The following is a 21510-nucleotide window of genomic DNA, read 5'->3' as shown; positions in this document are numbered from 1 at the left end:
ATGCTTAGCCGCACGCGGGGAGACCGTTAGTTGCTTAGCCAGGGGAGAGGGTTCCGGCCCTGGCTCCACCCACTTTCACAGGCGGCCCCGCCCACTTCGCGCTTCTAAAAGTGTGAAGGCGGCGACGGGTGGGCCTTGTCAGTTGTGGTTGGAGCGGGACGCCGAAAGCTGCCGAGCCTTTAATTCGTCGGAGTTCGCGGTAAACGGTAAGGCGGGGATATTTGGAGAGGGAGGAGAAGCAATCGTTTGTTCGCCAAGGTGGAAATGGGGAGCGTCCCTCGCAAGGGGAGTTCGTTGTCATGGGAGAGCGAGGTCTGTAAGCCGCCTTGAGTCCCCTGAGGGGAAAAGGCGGGGTATAAATATTTAAAATCAAAACGAAACAAGCAATAATTCTTAAGAGCCTCAGAAAGATGGAGGAAAAGTGAAATTTTATGGAAGCCTGAAAACGCGACCATATCGGTTTTCCATTTCAGTATTTGGCCCCCTGTCCTGTCGAGGCTGCCCTTGGACTTTCCTTTTAAGTGGTCTCCTGAATCTCAGGGATTTTTTAAATTTAAATTTATTTATTTATTTTGGAGTTCTGGTATGTGGACGCAACCAAAGCGGGACTCCGCCCCTCGCACTTCTTTGCCAAGGCGCCTTTAAAAAAAAATATTTCTTGGTATTGTTTCGAATATAGCAGACGGTGTTGTTATAGCGAATGGGCAAATAGGTCGCTGAAAATTAAATCTGTCACTTTAAAGTTCAGCAGCATACTGTCCAGGGAGTTTTTAATGGGACCCAAGCCCAGGTCCAAGACCGTTTGGTTTATCTGAACGGTCCAGCAGGAAGTAGGGGCCGTGTATCTAATATATGTGTGTGCTTTCTTTTGATGTGATGGGTTAGGAAGCGGATAGGGTGGCCATGTGGTTAAATCATTTGAGTAAATTAATCATATCTGATTTGATTAGGTAAAGCTACATATGTTTGTATACCAAAACCAATAATCCTGAATTCCTTATTTTCTCATAATGCACACAGGTATTGCAGCTGACACCCTCACTCTTTGTCAGTACTTGTATTTATATATTTTTAAAAACCCCTGAAAAGAAATATGCTGCCCAGGCACAAGAATGATTCCCATGCCTAGTGATGTGGGTTGTCTGGAAAATCTTGAATTGGAAGGGTTTCCATGAATTTATGAAATGGAAACTTCCCCCAGAAAAGCACTGGAAAACCTCACTGCCCATGTTACATTTTAGACACAGAAAGTTGTAAAATGTATTTGTATTAATGTACTTTTAATCTTTGTTGGAAGCCTCCCAGAGTGGCTGGGGAAACCTAGCCAGATGGGCAGGGTACAGATAATAAATTATTATTAAATTATTATTAAAAGTGGAGGAGTTGTCTACCTGGTTCATTATGACAGTGCAATCTGCAGTATCTGGCTGCTATTATTAGAATTTTGCTTTCAAACAGACAAACCCAAAAGTAGCTGAGGTCTATTTAGGTTGGGAGAAAAAGTAATTAACATATTCAGTTATAATAATCATGATTTCATGATAACTCTGACTGCTAAGACATGTTCAGATACATGTAACTAAAGCTTATAGATTCATAAATGTGCAAAGGAAGTAGTTTCTTCTTTTACAACATATTTTAAAAGGCTAAAAACCAAAATGGAAGATAGTGTCCAGCAACAGCTGACTTTGATGATTAGGGTTTATTTAACTTGCACATATCCATTGCCATTCTCAAGGCCAATAAAATCACTACATGCCTACCTAGGATACAACAAAGTAAAAGTTCACAAAGGCATCACAAATCACATCTTCAGAAGCACATTGTACAAGGTGTGGACAACTTATCAACCCTTATTGGAACTGTATACACCATGGTGGCTATCACCATTAGAAGCCTTCTCAGTCAAAAAAATAAATACTGTATGACAGGGAATTGGGCAACGTACAGCCAATTAGTAAAGGAAGAACAAGGCCAACCAAAACTGAAAACATTCAAAGAAATAAGGCACCATCTCACAGACTGGCTTCAATATCACCAATGTTTCTTCCTCGGATAAAAAATTAGGCTTTGGGAAGGGAGAATCAAAGTTGCAAAAAGTATTATTAGGAAATAATAAAACATTAATATCTAAAGTATACAAGCTATTATTAGAGTGGGACTTAAAAGATAAACAAATAAAAGAAGCACAGAGCAAATGGGCTCAAGATATCGGACATATAATACAATTAGACCAGTGGGAAAGGTTATTGAAAATTGATAGAAGATTCAATAGAAGATTCACTGACTGCTATTCTGTAAAAGAGGATATAATAAAGATGTTCTATAGGTGGCATATGACTCCTAAATATATATAAAATATATAAGACCAAATCCAATCTTTGTTGGAAATGCATGAAAGTAGAGGGTACTATAATGCACCTTTGGTGGGGCTGCAAAAAAGTCAAAAAAATTCTGGGGCTGCATCCACGATGAACTAAAAAAGATGCTCAGGATATCTTTAGGGGGAAAAACTGAGTCATTCTTACTGAGTAGTAGGATATGCGATACCACAAGACAGGGGGAAAATCTTTTATGCAACTGCAGCAGCCAGGTTACTCCTTGCAAAGAACTGGAAAGGAAATTATATATCCACAGAAGAGAATTGGCTATCTAAATTAACAGAATTTATAGAACTGGCAAAATATAGAACTGTGGCAATAAGATATCAAACACATCAGAAATTAAGGTCACAATGGTTATGGTTCGAAGAGTATATGAGTAAACACTGCTCTAAAGATAACATGCTGATATGTTTAGACTAAGCTTGTAAAGCCATCTTGATAATATAATATAATAGTATACTAAAAGAAATAATGTAGTGATACATGATTTGCAATGTAATAAGAACTTGAATGAAAAAATGACGAGCACTGATGGAGGGAAGTCACAAAGGTGTATTTTCATCCACCTATTTTATGTACTTATTTCTTACCTTAACTTTTTTCTTTCGTTTTTCTTCTTTTCCTTTTTTCCTTTTTTGTTGTTATTATGATGATATTATGGTTGTAAATGTATGTGTATTAATATTTGTATGAATGTCTAATCAAATCAAATCAAATCAAATAATTTTTAAAAAATCACTGTAGAAAACAAATACATTAAAACTGCAGTCCTGTACTTGTTTACCTAGGAACAAGTCCCACTGAACTAAATCAGGCATACTTCTGAATAAACATGTTTAGGATTGCACTGTAAATCAATTTACAATGACATGAAAAATATGACTCCTACGATGATGTCCTCTTTAGTGCCTCCCTCAAGAAAATAGCCGTAAACATTCAAAGAGTGCATAACAGTTCATAATATGCTAATAGTAGATTGGGAAATAGTTTACTGTTTTAGCCATAGTGAACATTCCCAGTCAAATCAGGATTAATAGGCCACTACTCTTGCTTGACTAAACCATTTCTGGCGAACCAGAGCAGCGCACGGAAACGCCGTTTACCTTCCCACCGGAGCTTCCCTTTACCTTTTACTCTTGCTTATTAAACAAGAGAGGCTAAACCTATTATATATTTAGTTGAAAGATACAGCTGCTAAGTTCACGTTTAGGGTGTTACTGAAATATTGCATAACATTAGGAATTATTAGGAATTTAGCTTCTTTTTGTTCTTTTTAAGGATGAGACAAGAAAGTTCAAAGATAGGGAACAGGGTTAAGGGTTTGGTGTGCGATGCTAGAGAGTGTGCTACAGCAGGTGGACAACCTTAAAGTTGCAAGGCTGATAAATGCATGTTAAGCTTCTTAATTTCTGGATGTTCTATAGTTATTTGCATGTACATGTACCTTGTCTTTTATAGTATGGCTCCTCAAAGTGTTTAAAATAATGGAAACAAAAGGAATGATTGGTAAGCCCCTCCAGCCAGCAAGACCTGCACGCCATCTCTCGTCCCATGGTAAGCATCTTGATGATTTTGGAGTGCATACTTGGAAATAGAGTACCAAACTATATGTAATTTGCTGTTGTATGATGTGGTTCTTAAATATTAAATAGCAATTAGAGGAGAGATCAGAATAAAAGGAGGGAATTTTAAGCCTTTCCTTCTGTGCCACAGTCCTAACAGTAGTCTCTTTCTTTCTGTATATGTGTGTGTGTGTGTGTGTGAGAGAGAGAGAGAGAGAGACAGAAAGAGACAGAGACAGAGAGACGGGGGGGGGGGGATGAATTTCTGAAGTTCTTTTAGATGAGGTAAAGAAGTAGAAAGATGGGCATCAAGGTTGAGAACTCAGGGAAGCTGCCATTGTCACCAGTGGCATTTATAATAGTTTAACCCTAAGAGATAGCATTACTAGTTTTTATGTGCCCATATGTATTTATTGCATTTATCTATTATCATTATGCCAAGACACTACTACAAATAGTACAAAATATTCTCTGACTGATATCTAGAGCTGATGGCACTAGCTGTTTTGGCATTTAATCGCAGCCCCCCATTACAAGTCATGCAAAGCAAGGTTCTTCTGAATATTCCCTGAGATAAAGTTCCATTAGATATAGTGGGGCTTAATTCTGAGAAGACATCTACAGAACTATGCTGTAAAAATAACCAACCCGCCCCGCTTATATTTTTGCCATATTCATTGACAACATTGCCATCCTCTCTGTTATACATACATAAAGCTATATTTTAATTGTACTTTACTCTCCACATTTGGTCTGTTGGCAAGTAATGCTGCTTTTCTCTTAATAACACTGCAGAGAAATACAGCCCTTCCTCTCTGTTCCGTTTGTGAAAACTCTGGTTCATTTCCTGGTCACCCCTTGCATTTACTACTGCAACTGTCCATTTCTGGCAAAAAAAAATTCCTAACTTCACCAAGGGGTTCTGAACTGGTGGTGACTGACCAGGAAAGAAATCTTGGCTATGGCGGATAGCTCAATGAAAATGTCAAACCAGTGTACAGCAGCTTTGGGATATTTACAAATCATCATGTACATTGATGGTTTCATGTATGTTTTGTATGGACTAAATATTACACTGTTGCTCTGGATTCAGCGTGTTTAATTTTTGAAGTTGGATTAGAGCAAGAAAGTGTAGTTCAGTTTACTAACAAAGAAGTAAACATATTAAATTATTTCTACAACATCCTTTCCCACAGTATCAGCAACCACTTTCACTTTCCAGACAAAGTTTCCATGCAACCCTTCTGTACGTTTGCATAATGAAATTAGTTTGGTAAGTATTCATCCAGTATACAAAATAAATAGTATTCACTATATTCTGGGCTGCTACAAATGTCCCAATTGAGCTTTGATATAACTAGATAATAACTGTGTCTCAACTTCAGTTTTCAATTTGGGAGACGGGAATAATGATGTGCCTTGAAATTATAAAGCTGAATGAAATAATTATTTTTACAGTAATATGGTGGGGGGATGATGATTTTGGTAGCTGTGCCTACAGAATCAGTAGTAAATAGTTCCATTTACACACTCAGTAGTCTAATCCTTGAATCTCCCCCAGCCTTTCCTATCCTGGTACTCTCTAGAGATGTTTTGGATTCCCATCAGTCAGAGGTAATATTACAAAGGGTCGTGGGTGATGGGAGTTGCAGACCTAAGTATCTAAAATGCACTAGGTTGCAGAAGGTTGTCTACTTTGTATTTCTCTGGAAATTAATTGGGTTTGTATAAAGCAGTTTGAGACCTGATATTCAAGCAATTGTGTCAAGGAACCCATTTAGATGAAGCATGACCATTGACACAGTAGTCAAGCATAGAAAGGCTTATGGGTCAATAGATATGACTCCATTACAAGATAATACTAACTTCATTTTCATTTAAGTGGCATGCCTGTTAAAGTATCTGTGCCAATATCATATGTAGTGGCTGCATACGTACCATTTTTGTGTTGGTTTGGGATAGTGAAGCAGTGTAAATCTGAAGTTTGTGGTCTTGGTAGGCAGGCAGATACTGTACATGTTAAGGATACATTTTTTGTGGTAGGGGTATGTTTTGGTTTTGTGATTGCCTTAAATGTTAACAAAATAAATGTGCTATATTTTGTAGCACCTTAAATGCAAGCAATTTTACTGTGGTCTGAATTTTCATGGGGTAGCTTCCACTTTATTGGGTGCATGAAGTTTAATGGCTATGTGTACACAAAGACACACACACCAATTATATTATATAAGCATCAAACAGCGCTTCAGACAAGCTCTGGTCTCTTTCAGGATTCATTTATACACACCTACACCTTGTATGCAGGTGGTGTAGGTCAGAAGGTTGGCGGTTCGAATCCCCGCAACGGGGTGAGCTCCCGTTGCTCGGTCCCTGCTCCTGCCAACCTAGCAGTTCGAAAGCATGTCAAAGTGCAAGTAGAGAACTAGGTACCGCTCTGGCGGGAAGGTAAACAGCATTTCCGTGCGCTGCTCTGGTTCGCCAGAAGCGGCTTAGTCATGCAGGCCACATGACCTGGAAGCTGTACACTGGCTCCCTCGGCCAATAAAGCAAGATGAGCGCCGCAACCCCAGAGTCGGTCACGGCTGGACCTAATGGTCAGGGGTCTCTTTACCTTTACAACTTGTTTGCAGTGTGGGTGTAAAACTGAGGTTATAGGACAGGTTTTCCTCAACCTCAGCCCTCCAGATGTTTTTGGCCTACAACTCCCATGATCCCTAGCTAGCAGGCCCAGTGGTCAGGGATGATGGGAATTGTAGTCTCAAAACATCTGGAGGGCCGAGGTTGAGGAATCTGTTATAGAGGAATACAGAAAGTACCAACAGTGATTATTATGTTATTAACAATGGCTACTTACAAAATAGCTGCTGATCATTCAAAATACAGTGATATTATTATTAGTATTTATTAGATCTGTTAGTTGCTTGTATGCAAGCAACTTAAATCACATTTAAAACATAAATATCAATACATTATGCAATAAAAACAGAAAAACAACCCCCTCAAACAGCCCCAGGAAGCTTTGGCAGTGCACGAGTAACAAAATGACATCATCTTAGTCTATCAAAAGCTTGGGAAAAAATGATATATCTTAATTGTTGCTGAAAATACTGCTTGGGGGACCCAAGCAGTAAAGAGGTTTATAGGTCAAAACCAGCACTTTGAATTGGGCTTTGGTATCTTTGCTTTCCATGCTACCTGACACATGTAGTTTGATGATGGTACCTTTGTCCCTATTCAAGCCACAAGCGATGACAATTAACATCTTGATAAATTGTAATACAGCATTTTCACATTAGTCTCTCTTGAAACTTCTTTTCTTCAAGGTTACAGGGGTCTGGTAGGTCGAGTTTCCGCGAATAGTTTTTGAGTCTTGCCATTTCTGGTGTCAAATTTGCATCAGTTTATTATTCTATTTTAAAATCTGGCCTATTAGTCCATAATTTGGGAAACAATGACATAGAACTGAGCACAAAATTCACATTGCTGCTGTCCCCACCCTCTGAGCCACTGCTGGCTGTAAGCAGTTCAGCCATTTTCAGAGATTAAATAATCAGTAGGAAATGTTAGTAGCTGGCATAATCTATGTCAACTGTCTTTTTCTTTTCTTTTTCTGGCTTTGTCTCTGCACCAGCACTTTGTGACTGGTGGGCATCAGTAAATTTCAGCCCAAGCAGTAGAAGGTTTGAGAACCCCTGTTTTCTGGAGGCTGCAGAAATGCATTGCAGGCAGATTGAACATTGGAAGATGCAAAGGTGAAAGAACCTTTTGATGCTGGCGCTAGTTCCAGTAATAATTTTGCAGGGTGGACAAGTGGACAGACTTTGCATCTCGGTTTGCCACATGGCTTGTTCCTCTGCCCATGTTACATGACATATTGCTGGTGAGTTGGGTGGCTGTCTGTAAACAAGTACAGGTCTACCACCCAAGGCCTGTGAGAAAGTGTGACAGTCTTACTTTCTAAATCTCATTTCCCTTTTGCAACTACTTACACACATATGTGTGACACTTCATGCTTCTGGTGACATGGACTGCAGTCCATGAAACTTTATGCCATAATAAACTCGTTAATCTTTAAGTTCTACAAGATTCATTGGTTTTGCAACCACAAATGCTGCTACTGCTACTCTGAATTTCCCCCCAATTAATAGAATTAAGCATTCAGCATACTAGAATTACGTATTCATCACTATATTTGCATGAACAGCTAAGATGAATTCTAGACTGCAGTAAAACATCAGTATTTTATTCTTTGTTTTTAGATGTGCAAGTCTAATGGAATGCTGGTTTTAAATGACAGTCTGATTCCTACACTGTCAGAGCAGCATAAACCTGAAGTTACAAAAGGTAAACATTGTGAGTAGAAGTACTGAACAATACTAATAAACTGGAGGTGTATGGACTATTGAAAAGCCAATTTTTAAATTTGGGACATGTCTTGATGGGCCTTTTTACATTGTCTCAGGATTGAGTAAGAGGCTTCAGGCAGTCATTGAGGAAACATGCATTGATCTTTGCATATTTACACAAAGTTTACCTCAGATTGCAATGTTAGTCTTGTTCTATTATTTAAAGTTTATAAAACTTTGGAATTGATTTGACTGAGTAAAATGGAGATTTACTTGTGTTCAAGAGCTCCTTCAGTACACAAAGCTCATTGCAAGACAGCTTTTTGTACATCAGAGGTAAATGAGCTAAACTAGGTTTCAACTGGTTGACATTTCTTGTCCCTTCTCAATATTACTAATGCTATAGAACTCTCAGCTTTAAAACTATGTATAAATGGGTATCCCATAGTCTGTAGAAATCCCAATCTATTACAATGTAGCTTTCACAAATACTCACTTGCCAGTGAGGTAAGAATCATAAATACTATAAAAATAGTTTAATTTATAATTTTCACGAGCTGTTTCATGCATGTATGTACTCTTCAGCACAATACTTAACATTTAAAATTTGCATTGACAGAGAGAATAACATATAGTAGAGATTTCCTCTTGAAGCTTTCAAAGGTTTCACTTGCACAAAAGAAACCAGAATTTCTTCCTGATCATCCCATTGTACTTGAAAAACCAGTAAGTGTTTGAAAGTATTTAAGTAGCCTGTTTTGTGTTAAAAGGAGTACAGATTAATTAATTGGTGGAGCTTGCTGTTGGTATCTAGTGCTGCAGTCATAGAAGGGGAATTATCTTATCCAGTGCTTTTTTTCTAAAAAAATGTTTAGGGGTACTCTCATTTTCCTACTTGTATTGAAATACTGCCCCTCAATGAGGCCAAACTTAGATTCACAAAATGTTTAGGGGTATGTGTATCCCTGCGTCCCCCCAGAAAAAAAGCACTGATCTTACCCCTCTTCCCACTATATCCCCCAACACTCCTGAATAGCTTCTCAAGTGTCCAGGGACAGCACAAAATGCCTGAGATGTGGAGCAAGGGGGTAATTAGATAGGGGCAATATTTGAATAGAGCTCTTCTTATGCAAGCTGCCTTCACTCAGTTTCCCCCTCCTAGCCACTATCACCTGGCAGGAGGCTACAGCAGGACAATGGGGGTGGGCTATACCCTTTGTACAAGCGTTTTTGCTTGAGCAACCTAGTATCTTCCATTTATGCAAGCTCCTTCCAAATTACCTACTGCTCAAGGAATAGTTCCTACTAATATGTTGCACACCTGGGAATTCTGAGTTTTTCAGAGCATCAATTATGATAAGGTAAATATTGTATAATCAGTTGAGATGTTCTTGTGTTTCAATACTTTCCCAGTAACTCAAGTCATTCCCATAATCTGACATGAATACAAGAACTATAGGTATGACACAGTAAAGTGGGGTGTGGCTGGGAATTTTTCAGAGAGCTGCTATAGGGGAATGCTATAAAAATCTTTAAACATTTCTGGGTTTAAAGAGCAATCTGGAGTGTATGGGAAGGGCCTTACAAGATTACAAGTAGAGGAACTGACTCAAATTAATGGATACATTCCCATTTTTTTTATCGCTATTACTACTCCAAGAGCTTGTGTTCTCTTATTTCCTGGTTCTGTTACCCATTTATTATTTTATGTCAAGGGGGTGGGACTGGACCTGGTTGGTGGGCCAAATCCAGAGTTCTCCCACCTTCTGTGGACCACTTAGACAGGTGAATTGCCCTACCAACTTATACTCTGTTGTCAGCTTTGAACTCAAGGCTTGCAGAGTGCAACAAGTGTGTGCTTGATTCTTTTCCTTTTGGTAATTTGGTACTTTTTGAATTCAGCACTATTATTATAGCATCACATTCTGCACATATGTCACAAGCAATATACAAAATATATTAAAACAGCCAAAGAACAATTGAATAAGAGCACAGAAACTGATAGCAGGTGAATTTAAAAATAAACAGCAATACAAAGTATTGTTGCTGCAGGGAATCAGGAAAAAAAGGCTCCAAAATGGAAAGAAACCGAATTTTACAAGTGTGCTTCTGTTTCTCCCATTTCAGTTGGCACTGTTGGTTTACCTGTCTCAAGCCTGATGTTACATGGCATTTGGTGATGGGCAGCTGGGGGTGGTTTTGACTAAACCATGTCATGGGCTAAATGGGGAGGCGTGTGAGCTGAAGGTTCCCTTCTGTAGTTTTACGCATATATGTGTGCTCCCAGCTTTTTAAATATTTGCTCAGAGTCTAGTCCAGAGCTGTGATTGCCCTTAAGCTTGCTTAAATATCTATTGCGAATATTCTTCATTAACTAAATTTGGTGGTGGGACATTTTGTCTTGTAGAAAAACTATTTACTACCTACTGCAAGCAACAATAGGTCTTTCTGAAGATGAGGAATGTGTCTTTTTCACCACTAAAAATTAAGGGAAATGGGATCTGTAATGCCAATAGACTGTAATCAAAATTTATCTTTTACAGTTGGTGTACCCATCAGTTCATTTCGGAAGTAAAGCTGTTTTCAACAGAAAACTTATGTGAAAACTTCAAGTTTTGTATGACTTAAAGCAATAGTTCATTGAGCTTTTGTAGTTATAAAGGAGAAAACTGCTAAAATGAGGCAGAACCACTGTCACTTTTCAAATTTGGAAATGTTGCCTATGACACCATACTGCCATAGCTGTGATGCCTGAAGGACTGGAGTTCACTTGATCACTTTTGCTGCAACTGATTAGATATGTGCAATGGTGAGGAAGGCTATTCTCATTGGTCGGCTACTATAAACTACTGACTCCTCATTGCTACATACACCTTACAGTAAGCCTTCAAACCACCATCACATAGTAAACATTCCTCTGTATCAACCCTTAGTGAATGTTAAGTACACTGTGTATTATACATGTATATCTAAAATACTGGCTAGTCTTTTATAAAAGCACATACTTAAATCTCTTCCATTGAAATCATTGGGACTTGACTTTGGTTGGATTGTGCCATTTTTTTTCCTGGTGTTATAACATTTCTAATGTATTTATAAATAGTAGCGGTATGTTTTAATAATTTTATCGTGACCTGTCCTTTTCCCTCTCTGCCCTTCCCCCATTTTTCACCTTATCTTTTTCCATCAATCACTGTAACTCTTCCTAAATAAACTAGATTGATTCAGGGTGGTGTGGATTTTAAACTGTGTAGAGTTAATTATGTGACTGTAAGCCACTGATCTTATTGTCTTAACTTTAGTCATCAGTATACAAAACAGTCCTACTTGGGAGTAGACCTGTTGAAATGAATCAACTTAAGTCCATTGATTTTAGTGGGTCTGTTGAGTAGGACTGAAGCTTGATACCACTCTATAACCAAGTGATATCTTTCTAGGTTAACGGTAGCTGTTGCTAGCAGCTATAACCAGGCAGTGGAATTATATAAAGGCTAGGTCCTATCCTGCTTTTTGTACTAAAAAAATAGTAGTTCTGCTATACATATCTCACTTTATGATTGCCAACTTATCTGCTGCTGACATTGTAGACAGATATACAAATAATGGTTACTTGCAACTTGTGCGGGGTTCTATTCTAACGATTGTGCATAAAGCCAAAATTGTGTATAGAACAACCTCTTGAACTGCCCCCACGTGAGCATCCCTACCACTCCAAAGCCAGTGCAGCAAATGGACTTTGCCTCCAACACAAGGTGAAGAGCTTTTAAGCTCTCTGCTTTCCTTATTGGGCTGTCTTCCTTAAGTGGACATCCTCGTCATAAACATTGTTACAGGTAACTTAAGCGATTTCAACTTTGCAGCCAGTCAGTTGAAATTACACAAATGAAATGCACTGAAGGTGGACAGCTAAATTCGTTCTCATTTGTGACTTGACCTATCATTGTTGGAAGGAAGACTGGTAAATGGCCTGTGTTTCTGATCTTTTCCGAAGGCTGCAAACAGGTTTTAAAACTGAGCTAATCCTTGTGTGTGTGTGTGTGTGTGTGTGTGTGTGTTATGAGTGTAGAGATGGAATAGCACTTTCTTCCATGGACAAAGTTTTTCTTGAAGATCTTTTGGCTGTGCATGGGCTTACAGTGGAGCTTTCCATTTTTCAGTAATAAATAGTAAGCTTGGCTTAACAGAGTAGCAGCAGCAGCAGCAGCTAAATATGAGCTGTTAATATAAATGAAAAACTTGTGTCAATCCAGGAGTCTTGCTTCCCATTTAGTTCACGTATGTTATATAGAATAGCTTAGTATCCATGTTGGGCTGACTTCAGTGCACACCATGTTATTAAGCAAAAGGCATCAATGTCCAATATAAGCATATATGTTAAATCTACATCCTGCTTTGTGTCCAGAAATGATTTCTCAAATAGTTAGATAGTTAAAACACACAATAAAAGCACTATGCACAATAACATAAACAGAGAGCCATATGAAACAAATTAAGATCAATAAATACCATTATATAATTCCATAAAGTAGCAACAAATAACTTGTACAATGTGGCCCTTTTTAAAAATGGAAGGAATGTTATCTGCTAATTTTAGAGGCTTTATAATATATATTTTTTAAAGTAATGCAGAACATATGTCATTAATAGGAATTATAGCGAAGCTTCTAGTTGTTGTTGAGGATCCACCAGGAAGCTGAAAAGGAAGTATTCATGCTGATTAGACAATTCTAGTATTTCAGCAACTCCTTAAATTGTACTAGCTATTTTGGCTTTTAATGAATGAGTTTATTCTAGCCATTTAACAGTTTGCACAAATGAAAGCACAGCAATATTCAGAGCTTTTCATATGGAATAAGAAGCTGTAACTAAAGCAAACTACCAAAATGAAAATAAACCTGGACTGTCACTAAATCAGGTACATGTTAACTAAGCTCTGATTGGCGAAAGGAAAAAAGAATTGGGCAACCTTTCTGTAGTAGCAGAAATTTTATCAGCTAACCAGTGAAACACAGTGATATCTCTACCATGGAACCTGGAGAGAACAGGTGAAATTTTATTATCTCATATGATCACATACACGTACTGTTAAATTGAAACACAGTTTCCAGGTCCCCAGAGCCCTAAGACCAGGAGGGTTCTAATATTGCTTATTATATCACAAAAGGGAACACACGAGGCAGTGTAAAGGGGAAGCCAATACGTATTGTTATTTAGAGCACTTAAATAATTACCACATTTGGTCCCAGTTGGATACCGAATGCCAAAGATGGAATAAAATAGTGCCGTCACATTTTGACTGACATTACATAATCTTTGGAGTATTTATGCTTTTGCATTCATTTCACTTAAAGATAAAAATGCCAATAGTGAACAGCCATTGGCAACTCTCTATCAATTTCAAAAGGTCTACTCTGATTAGGACTAACATTGGATACAACCCACTATCAATGTTGTTCCCCCTCGTAACATCCCATCACTACTAATGTATGCTATTCTCGCTAACCCAAATAAATGCATATAAGAAAAGTAGTATTCCAGCTACCACAATGTGTATGTAATGTTGGAATTGATCCTGCTCAACATGGCTAATGCTTTACATTTAATTTTTTTGGGTTAATCTTTTAAGATCGCAGGAGCAGGAAAAATGGCCTATCATTTAAACAGATTTTACTCCAACCAAAATTCCTGGTTGGTACTAATTTCAGAGCTATATCTGGTAGTCTATATATGTTTTCCCATATATATTCCCTCCTGTAGGACTAATACCAGTTTTTAGGGGAGATTTAAATCAGTTGTTCTTAAACCCCTCACTCAGTGCCATACTCTGAATTTGTTTCAACTGTACCCAATGGCTCCTAGTAAGGTTTTCTGTGGATTTATTAAAAATGAGAAACCCTAATCACAGGTCTCCCACATTATACTTATGCCTTGAATAGAAGGCATAATTCTACCTTCTATTCAAGTGACAATTTGAATGGTATTCATATATTATGCCATCAAGTCATTTATATTGAAGATAAAATATTGCTTGTCAAATTTGGTCTATGTTTTAATTTGTTGGAAGCTTCCTTGAGTGACTGAGGCAACCCAGTCAGATGGGCAGCATATAAATAATAAATTATTATTATTATTATTATAACAGTCATACATATGACTTCACTGCTTAAAAAGGTAACCTGTTACTCAGAAGCATGTTCCACCCTGATCAATGAGACTGACAGCTGGGAAATTATGCAACCCTACGTACACTTACATGGGAGCAAGTTCCATTGAATGTCCTACTTATGAGTAAACATGCATAGGATGTCATTAGTGGGAAATCCCTATATACGGTGGTACCTCGCAAGACGAAATTAATTCGTTCTGTGAGTTTTTTCGTCTTGCGAATTTTTCGTCTTGCGAAGCATGGAACTGCACCTCTTCAAGCAATGCACCCTGGGTATTAACGGTTTTAAGAAAAAGGAAACAAACTTGCAAGACGTTTTCGTCTTGCGAAGCAAGCCCATAGGGAAATTCGTCTTGTGAAGCAACTCAAAAAACGTAAAACTCTTTCGTCTTGCGAGTTTTTCGTCTTACGAGGCATTCGTCTTGCGAGGTACCACTGTAGATGCTTCTCTGCTTCTGTTTTTTTTTTTTTTTTATAATATATTTATTAAAGTTTTCAAATAAAGCATATATTAGATAAGCACTTATCATTGTCCATTTAACATCTCTCAATTGTTACATGGGACTCCCCCACACCTCCCGCATACACTTACATCATTATTAAATTAATTTCAAACAAATTATCATTTAACTCATCTTAATTAATAATCTTAATTTGGTTTGACATATAATTCAGCCTTAAATCTAATTTAATGGTAGACAATTGTCTGCACTGGCATCCAATTCAGCACTCAGCCAAATTACAATATTTTTGTAAATAAATCTTAAATTTCCTCCAGTCTTCTTCCATCCTTTCTTCTCCCTGGTCTCGAATTCTGCCGGTCATCTCGGCTAATTGCATATAGTCCATCAGTTGCATCTGCCATTCTTCCACAGTGGGTAGCTCCTGAGTTTTCCAATTCTTGGCAATTAATATTCTTGCTGCTGTTGTTGCGTACAAAAAGAATGTTCTGTCCTCTTTTAACACACTCTGGCCGACAATACCCAGGAGAAAGGCCTCTGATTTCTTAGTAAAGGTGTATTTAAACACCTTTTTTAATTCATTATATATCTTCTCCCAAAAGGCCTTCACTCTAGGGCAGGTCCACCAGAGGTGAAAAAATGTTCCTTCATTTTCCTTACATTTCCAACATTTGCTATCAGACGAATGGTATATTTTAGCCAGTTTAACAGGGGTCATGTACCATCTATACATCATTTTCATCACATTTTCCTTCAACGCATTACATGCAGTGAAGTTCAGCCCAGAGGTCCACAACCTTTCCCAATCTTCAAACATAATATTATACCCAATATCCTGCGCCCATTTTATCATTGTTGATTTTACCATTTCGTCATGTGTGTTCCATTTCAGCAGCAAGTTATACATTCTTGAAAGTACCTTAGTCTTAGGTTCTAACAGTTCAGTTTCTAACTTTGACTTTTCCACTTGGAATCCTAGCTTTTTGTCATTTTTAAACACTTCTTTAATCTGAGCATAGTGTAACCAGTCTCGCACTTTGTCTCTCATCTTTTCTAAACTCTGCAATTTCCAGTTGTCACCATCCTTTTCTATTATCTCCCAATATTTTGGCCAGTTGGCCTCCATATTGGCTCTTTTCCGAGCCTTAGCCTCCAGGGGTGACAGCCACCTCGGAGTTTTATTCTCCAGTAAGTCTTTATATTTTGTCCAGACATTAAAAACTGATTTTCTGACAATATGGTTCTTGAAGGCCTTATTTATCTTAACTTTATCATACCATAAATATGCATGCCATCCAAACGCATTATTAAAACCTTCCAAATCCAAGACATCCGTATCTTCAAGAAGTAACCAATCTTTTAACCAGCAGAAAGCTGCAGCTTCATAATACAACTTTAAATCTGGCAGGGCAAAGCCCCCTCTTTCTTTCGCATCTGTTAATATTTTAAATTTGATTCTGGGCTTTTTGCCCTGCCAGACAAATTTAGAAATATCTTTCTGCCACTTCCGGAAGCACTCTGTCTTGTCTACAATCTGCAGTGTCTGAAACAAAAATAACATTTTTGGCAATACATTCATCTTGATGGCAGCTATTCGGCCTAACAAAGAAAGTTTTAGTCTTGACCAACTATCCAAGTCTCTCTTAATCTCTGACCAACATTTTTCATAATTATCTTTAAATAAACTCAGATTTTTTGCTGTTATGTTTACCCCTAGGTATTTAACTTTTTTAACCACATTTAGTTCTGTCTCTTTCTGAAGCTGTTCCAACTCAATATCTGTCATGTTTTTCCCCAAAACTTTAGTTTTTTGCTTATTTAACTTAAATCCTGCCACTCGACCAAAGTTTTGAATCAGTTGTAGTACTCTTTTCAAACTAGACTCCGGCTCCTGTAATGTCAGAACTAGGTCATCTGCAAAAGCTTTAAGTTTATATTGTTTCGCTCCGACCTGAATCCCTTCCACCAACCGGTCCCCCCTAATCATATTCAGGAGCACTTCCAGAACCGAAATAAACAGTAATGGGGAAATCGGGCAGCCTTGTCGTGTACCTTTTTCAATTTTAAACTCTTCTGTAACCACCTTGTTAACTATCAGTTTAGCCTTTTGTTCTGAATATATTGCCTCAATCCCGTTCTCAAACCCCCGTCCCACTCCCATTTCTTTTAAATTCCCCTTCATAAATTTCCAAGAAATGTTGTCAAAGGCTTTCTCCGCGTCTATAAAAATTAAAACTGCTTTAGTGTTTATGTTTGTTTGTAAAAGTTCCAATATGTCTATGATGTTCCTTGTGTTAGTAAACATATGTCTGCCCGGGAGAAAGCCTGCCTGGTCTTTATGGATTATCTCACTTAAAACTTTCTTAAATCTTCGTGCCAAAACATCTGCAAATATTTTGTAATCCACATTTAAAAGGGAGATGGGACGGTAATTCTTGAGTTGTGTCTTTTCAGTTTCTGACTTTGGAATCAATGTGATAAATGCTTCTTTCCACGATTCAGGCGCCTTCTTCCCCTCCATTATTTCATTACTGACCTCCAACAAAGGTTGTATCAAATAATCCTTCAATGTCTTATAGTAGTTAGAGGTCAGTCCATCTGGCCCTGGTGATTTGCCCTGTTTCAGACTCAGGATGGCCTGTTCAATCTCTTGTCGTGTTATTTTGCCATTTAAAATTGTTCTATTTTCTTCTGACAGCTTTGCTAATCCATTTCTCTCCAAAAATTGTGTAATCTCTATTTCATCTTGTGGCCCTTGAGTATATAACTTTTTAAAATACCTCTGGAAGCACTTTCTAATCTCTCCCGGGTTCTGAATGTTCCTTCCTTCAACCTCTAAGTTTGTTACTGTATTTAATCTTTGTCTCCTTTTCAACTGCCAAGCTAGCAGTTTCCCACATTTATTTGCCGATTCAAAAGTTTTTTGTTTCATTGTTTTAATCTTCCATTCTATTTCCTGATTTATCAGCTTGGAATATTGCGCCTGATAAAGTTTGATTTCTCTCAGAATCGGTTGGGACTTCGGGTTAGATCTTAACTTCTTCTCCAACTCTTTGATACTTTCCAGAATTTTATCTTTCTTTTCATTTTGCAGTCTTTTCTTTAAGGAATTCTGTTGAATCAAGAACCCTCTCATCACAGCTTTACTTGCATCCCAGATAGTTCTTTTTTCCACCGTAGTGTTCAAATTAATCTCAAAATAGTCCTTTAAGGTTTTTTGGGCCTTCTTTACAATTCTTTGATCTCTAAACAGGCCATCATTCATCTTCCATCTAAAGGAGCCGATTGGGATCAATGTCATATCCATTCTCAAGGCGTTATGGTCGGAGCATGTTTTGGGGCAGATTTCCACCTTCCTCACCTTAGGTGCCAGACTTCTAGTTATCCATATTTGGTCGATTCGTGTCCAAGTCAATTGAGCTTCAGAAAAGAATGTTCCTTCTCTTCCCAGGGGGTTTCTAACTCTCCAGATGTCAACCCAGTCCATATTGTCAGTCATTTCAAAAAAGGTCTTAGGTAGTCTTCCCTCTTTAGTAATGTTCTGGTTCTGTGACTTATCCATATTTGTTGATACGACCCCGTTCATGTCCCCCATCATAATGACGTTGTTGTAATCCAGATAATCCAGCATGATCTCGTGCAACTTCTTATAAAAATCCGATTTTCCTTCATTTGGAGCATAAATTCCTAATATCAAAATTTTTTCTCCTTGATACTGTACTTCTATTGCGAGGATTCTTCCACTTTCATCTTTAAAGAGAAATTTTGGTGAAAGGCTCTCTTTTGCATAGATCACTACACCTCTCTTTTTAACTGTATCCGATGATATAAATTCTTGACCAAGCCTTTTATTTATTAACACCTTTCTATGGAGCCTAATCACATGTGTTTCTTGTAAGCATATAATGTCCAATTGTTCCTTTTTTAAAATATGAAAAATTTTAGACCTTTTTTCGGGACTGTTACAGCCATTTATGTTCCAACTCAAAAGCTGCAGAGACATCCTGGATAGGTCTGGTTATTCTTTCTGGGGTGGTACCTTGTTCTCCGGTCCTTGAGGATCCGAGGGGGCGGGCTCCCCTGGAAGTTCTGGCGCTGGCAATCCAAGTCCTTTGTGGAGGTCTTCTCCGTGTGCTCCCAAAAACTTGTCTCTATCTTCCACTGTTTTGATTTTGATCTTTCTCCCTCTGTAGGTAAAGGATAATCCTTGTGGAAACTCCCACCTGAAGATAATTGCGTTGCTTCTCAACAGTCTTGCCAATTCCGTGTAGTTAGATCTAAAGTCCAGCAACTGCTTAGGAATGTCCTTGTAGATTTCAATTCTCTTGCCCAAAATGTCTAGTGACTTTTCGTAGTGCAGGCCCAAAATCTTGTCCCTTTCCCCCTTTGATCTCAGTGTTATCAAACAATCTCTGGGCTTCTCTGTCCTTCTGACTCTGCCAAGCCTGAAAGCAGATACAATTTTAAAGTCTTTTTCCTCTAACTTCCAAAACTTGGCAAATTCCTTAGTTAGAAATTCAATAAAATTATCTTCTTCCACCTCTGGTATTGACCGTATCCTCAAGTTGGTCTCCCTGTTTCGCAGTTCTGTCATCAAAAAGTAAATCTGATGTTCTCCAACTTGTTTGCTGAGTGGTCTTACTTCTTTCTCAAGTTCTTCCAATCTTTGACTAGTATCTTCAGCCAGTTTACGATTTTCACCTACAGCCTCCTTTAATTCTCCAATAGACTGGGCATTCTGTGCAACTTGTCCAGTCAGCTTATTCAAGCTTTCTGTGTTCTGTTCAATTTTAGCTGTATGCAAATCAGCCTTCTTGTCCAGAGCCTCCAGTTTCTCCAAAATTTTCTCCAAGACAGAGCTACTTGTCCCTGAAGCCATATCTCCCAGGTGCAGCTCCTCTGTCTCACCCTCCCCTGCCTGTATTAGGGAGGCCGCCTCTATGTCTGGAGGCAAAGTGGAAGGCAAGGCCGGCACAGAAGATCTACGCTGTGAGGCTGCAGATAAAGTTAGAGTTGTTTGTTTAGTCCTTCCTCTTCTCCTTGCGCCACTCATTCCAAAGTTATCTGTAATCCAAGGTCAATCCAAGTTGTTCCCATGAGAAAGCAGAGTCCCAGATGCAATAGTCAAACAGAGGCCGGGAAAGGGAAAGTAAAACAAAGTCACTGCTGTAAGTCCAAAATCCTCTAGAGGGAGCTTAATACGTCTTCAGGGAAAAGATCAAATCCAAGTTAAACTTATAAATTTAAATCCATGTCTATCGCCTCCACAATGTATTATTTTTAGCAGAGTAAAACTTAAAGCAAAACAGTGTTTCTTACAGTGCCTTGACTGCAACAGTTTCAAAGTATCCAGTTCCAACTCAGAATTTTTCAAAACCTGAATTCAATGTATCCAAAGTTGCAAACTGGTGCTCATCCAGGCAGCTCCAGCACCAGAGATTCTTATTTATTTTATAATCCACTGGTACCACAGAAGAAGGATATCAGTGCACCCCGAATATGACCAGCAAAAGTCAATAGCTCAAAGTCTTTCACTCAGAAAACTGCTTTAACAGGGTGCCAGCATTTAGTTAACGCATAACTTTTTGTCTCCACTCCTCCTGCTCTTTGCTTAAAGTTCAGTATAGCGGGAGATGGGCTTCCTGCTTATCCTCACTCCGTTTTCAGCCAGATTTCAACTTTTTAAAAAAGTTTTAAAAGTTTCATAAAGTTCTCAAAAAGTTTCAGAAAGTTGACAAAAGTTTCAGAAAGTTTTCAATGTCCAAATTTACTCACGGGTTGTAGTTTCCAAAGTTCAGAAAAGTTGCAGGAAGAAAGGACAGCGCTGACCGGCAACAGCAATGCGGCTTCACTTCGCTGTTTGCGCAACGACCCACAGCGCCGCTACCCCCTCCGCGATCCGGAGCCCCTTACGGGGTCCCTTCAACGTTTTGGGGGCTGCTTCTGGCGCCCGCCGGGTCCCGAGACCACAGGCTTCTGCCACCTGTGGTTTTTCTAAATGGGTCTCCGCTTCGCCGTAGCGGACGACCCGTTTACAGCGGAGCTCCCTTCTCCTTACTCGGAGAAGGCAGCCATTACCGGTCGCGCCGCCTCCGGAAGTGATGCTTCTCTGCTTCTGGAATGGAAAATAGGTGTTGAGGGAAGAAGGGATAGAATGAGGGCGAGAGAACTTTTTCACACAAATAACTATTAACAGGATGATTACCAGGCACTAGCATAGTTGTAATATGTTCTGGAGTTTCCAGGCAATCCACATTACTTCTTTGAAATGTCTTGCTGTAGTTCATCTGCAGGTGGCTATAGAAACAAGAGTGACAACTTCATTTACTCTTTCTTCCTATATCAATTCACAGTTTAAAATAAAATTGGATAGGGAGCCCTCTTGGTTTACAAATCTGCAAAGCCTTTATTATATAGTATGAGATTGTTAGATAAAAATGTACTACTGAGTTAACCATAAATAATAGTCCAGTTTACAGCCTACACAATCAAAAACTCAGCACTGATCCATGTGTCCCTGAGATGCTTGTTTGGTGGTCACTAGAAAGTGTGAATTGAACCAGAATATCTGTTTTTTTAATGGAACATTTC

General features: G+C 38.6%; 2 protein-coding genes across 4 annotated transcripts in view; one reads left to right on the top strand and one right to left on the bottom strand.

Moving 5' to 3' along the window:
• The first annotated feature begins 37 nt into the window (after window positions 1-37).
• LOC310766829 (uncharacterized protein C8orf88) lies at window positions 38-11306 on the top strand. 2 transcript variants are annotated; one of them, XM_083623490.1, is made up of 6 exons: window positions 38-206; window positions 3843-3938; window positions 5143-5219; window positions 8206-8290; window positions 8912-9018; window positions 10836-11306. In XM_083623490.1, exons 2-6 carry the CDS (start codon window positions 3869-3871, stop codon window positions 10893-10895), a joined length of 399 nt encoding a protein of 132 aa, XP_083479616.1. In that variant the 5' UTR covers window positions 38-206; window positions 3843-3868; the 3' UTR covers window positions 10896-11306. The 2 variants fall into 2 exon arrangements, with proteins under 2 accessions (XP_083479616.1, XP_083479617.1); XM_083623491.1 differs by having other exon boundaries at window positions 10700-11306.
• NECAB1 (N-terminal EF-hand calcium binding protein 1) overlaps window positions 6833-21510 on the bottom strand; it is a 51896-nt gene continuing 37218 nt past the window's right edge. The window contains exons 12-13 of one of the 2 annotated variants that reach the window (XM_083623395.1): window positions 21125-21216; window positions 6833-12985 (exon numbers count right to left, since the gene is read on the bottom strand). In XM_083623395.1, coding sequence (XP_083479521.1) covers window positions 12957-12985; window positions 21125-21216 — 121 coding nt within the window. In that variant the 3' untranslated portion in view covers window positions 6833-12956. The remainder of the gene's footprint in view (window positions 12986-21124; window positions 21217-21510) is intronic. The other variant, XM_083623396.1, reaches the window with a different exon arrangement.

The sequence above is a fragment of the Podarcis filfolensis genome (assembly GCF_964270895.1).
Source record: "Podarcis filfolensis genome assembly, chromosome: 7".
Taxonomy (NCBI): domain Eukaryota; kingdom Metazoa; phylum Chordata; class Lepidosauria; order Squamata; family Lacertidae; genus Podarcis; species Podarcis filfolensis.
Note: the sequence above shows the minus strand (reverse complement) of the source record. Positions and strands in the feature narration are given on the sequence as shown.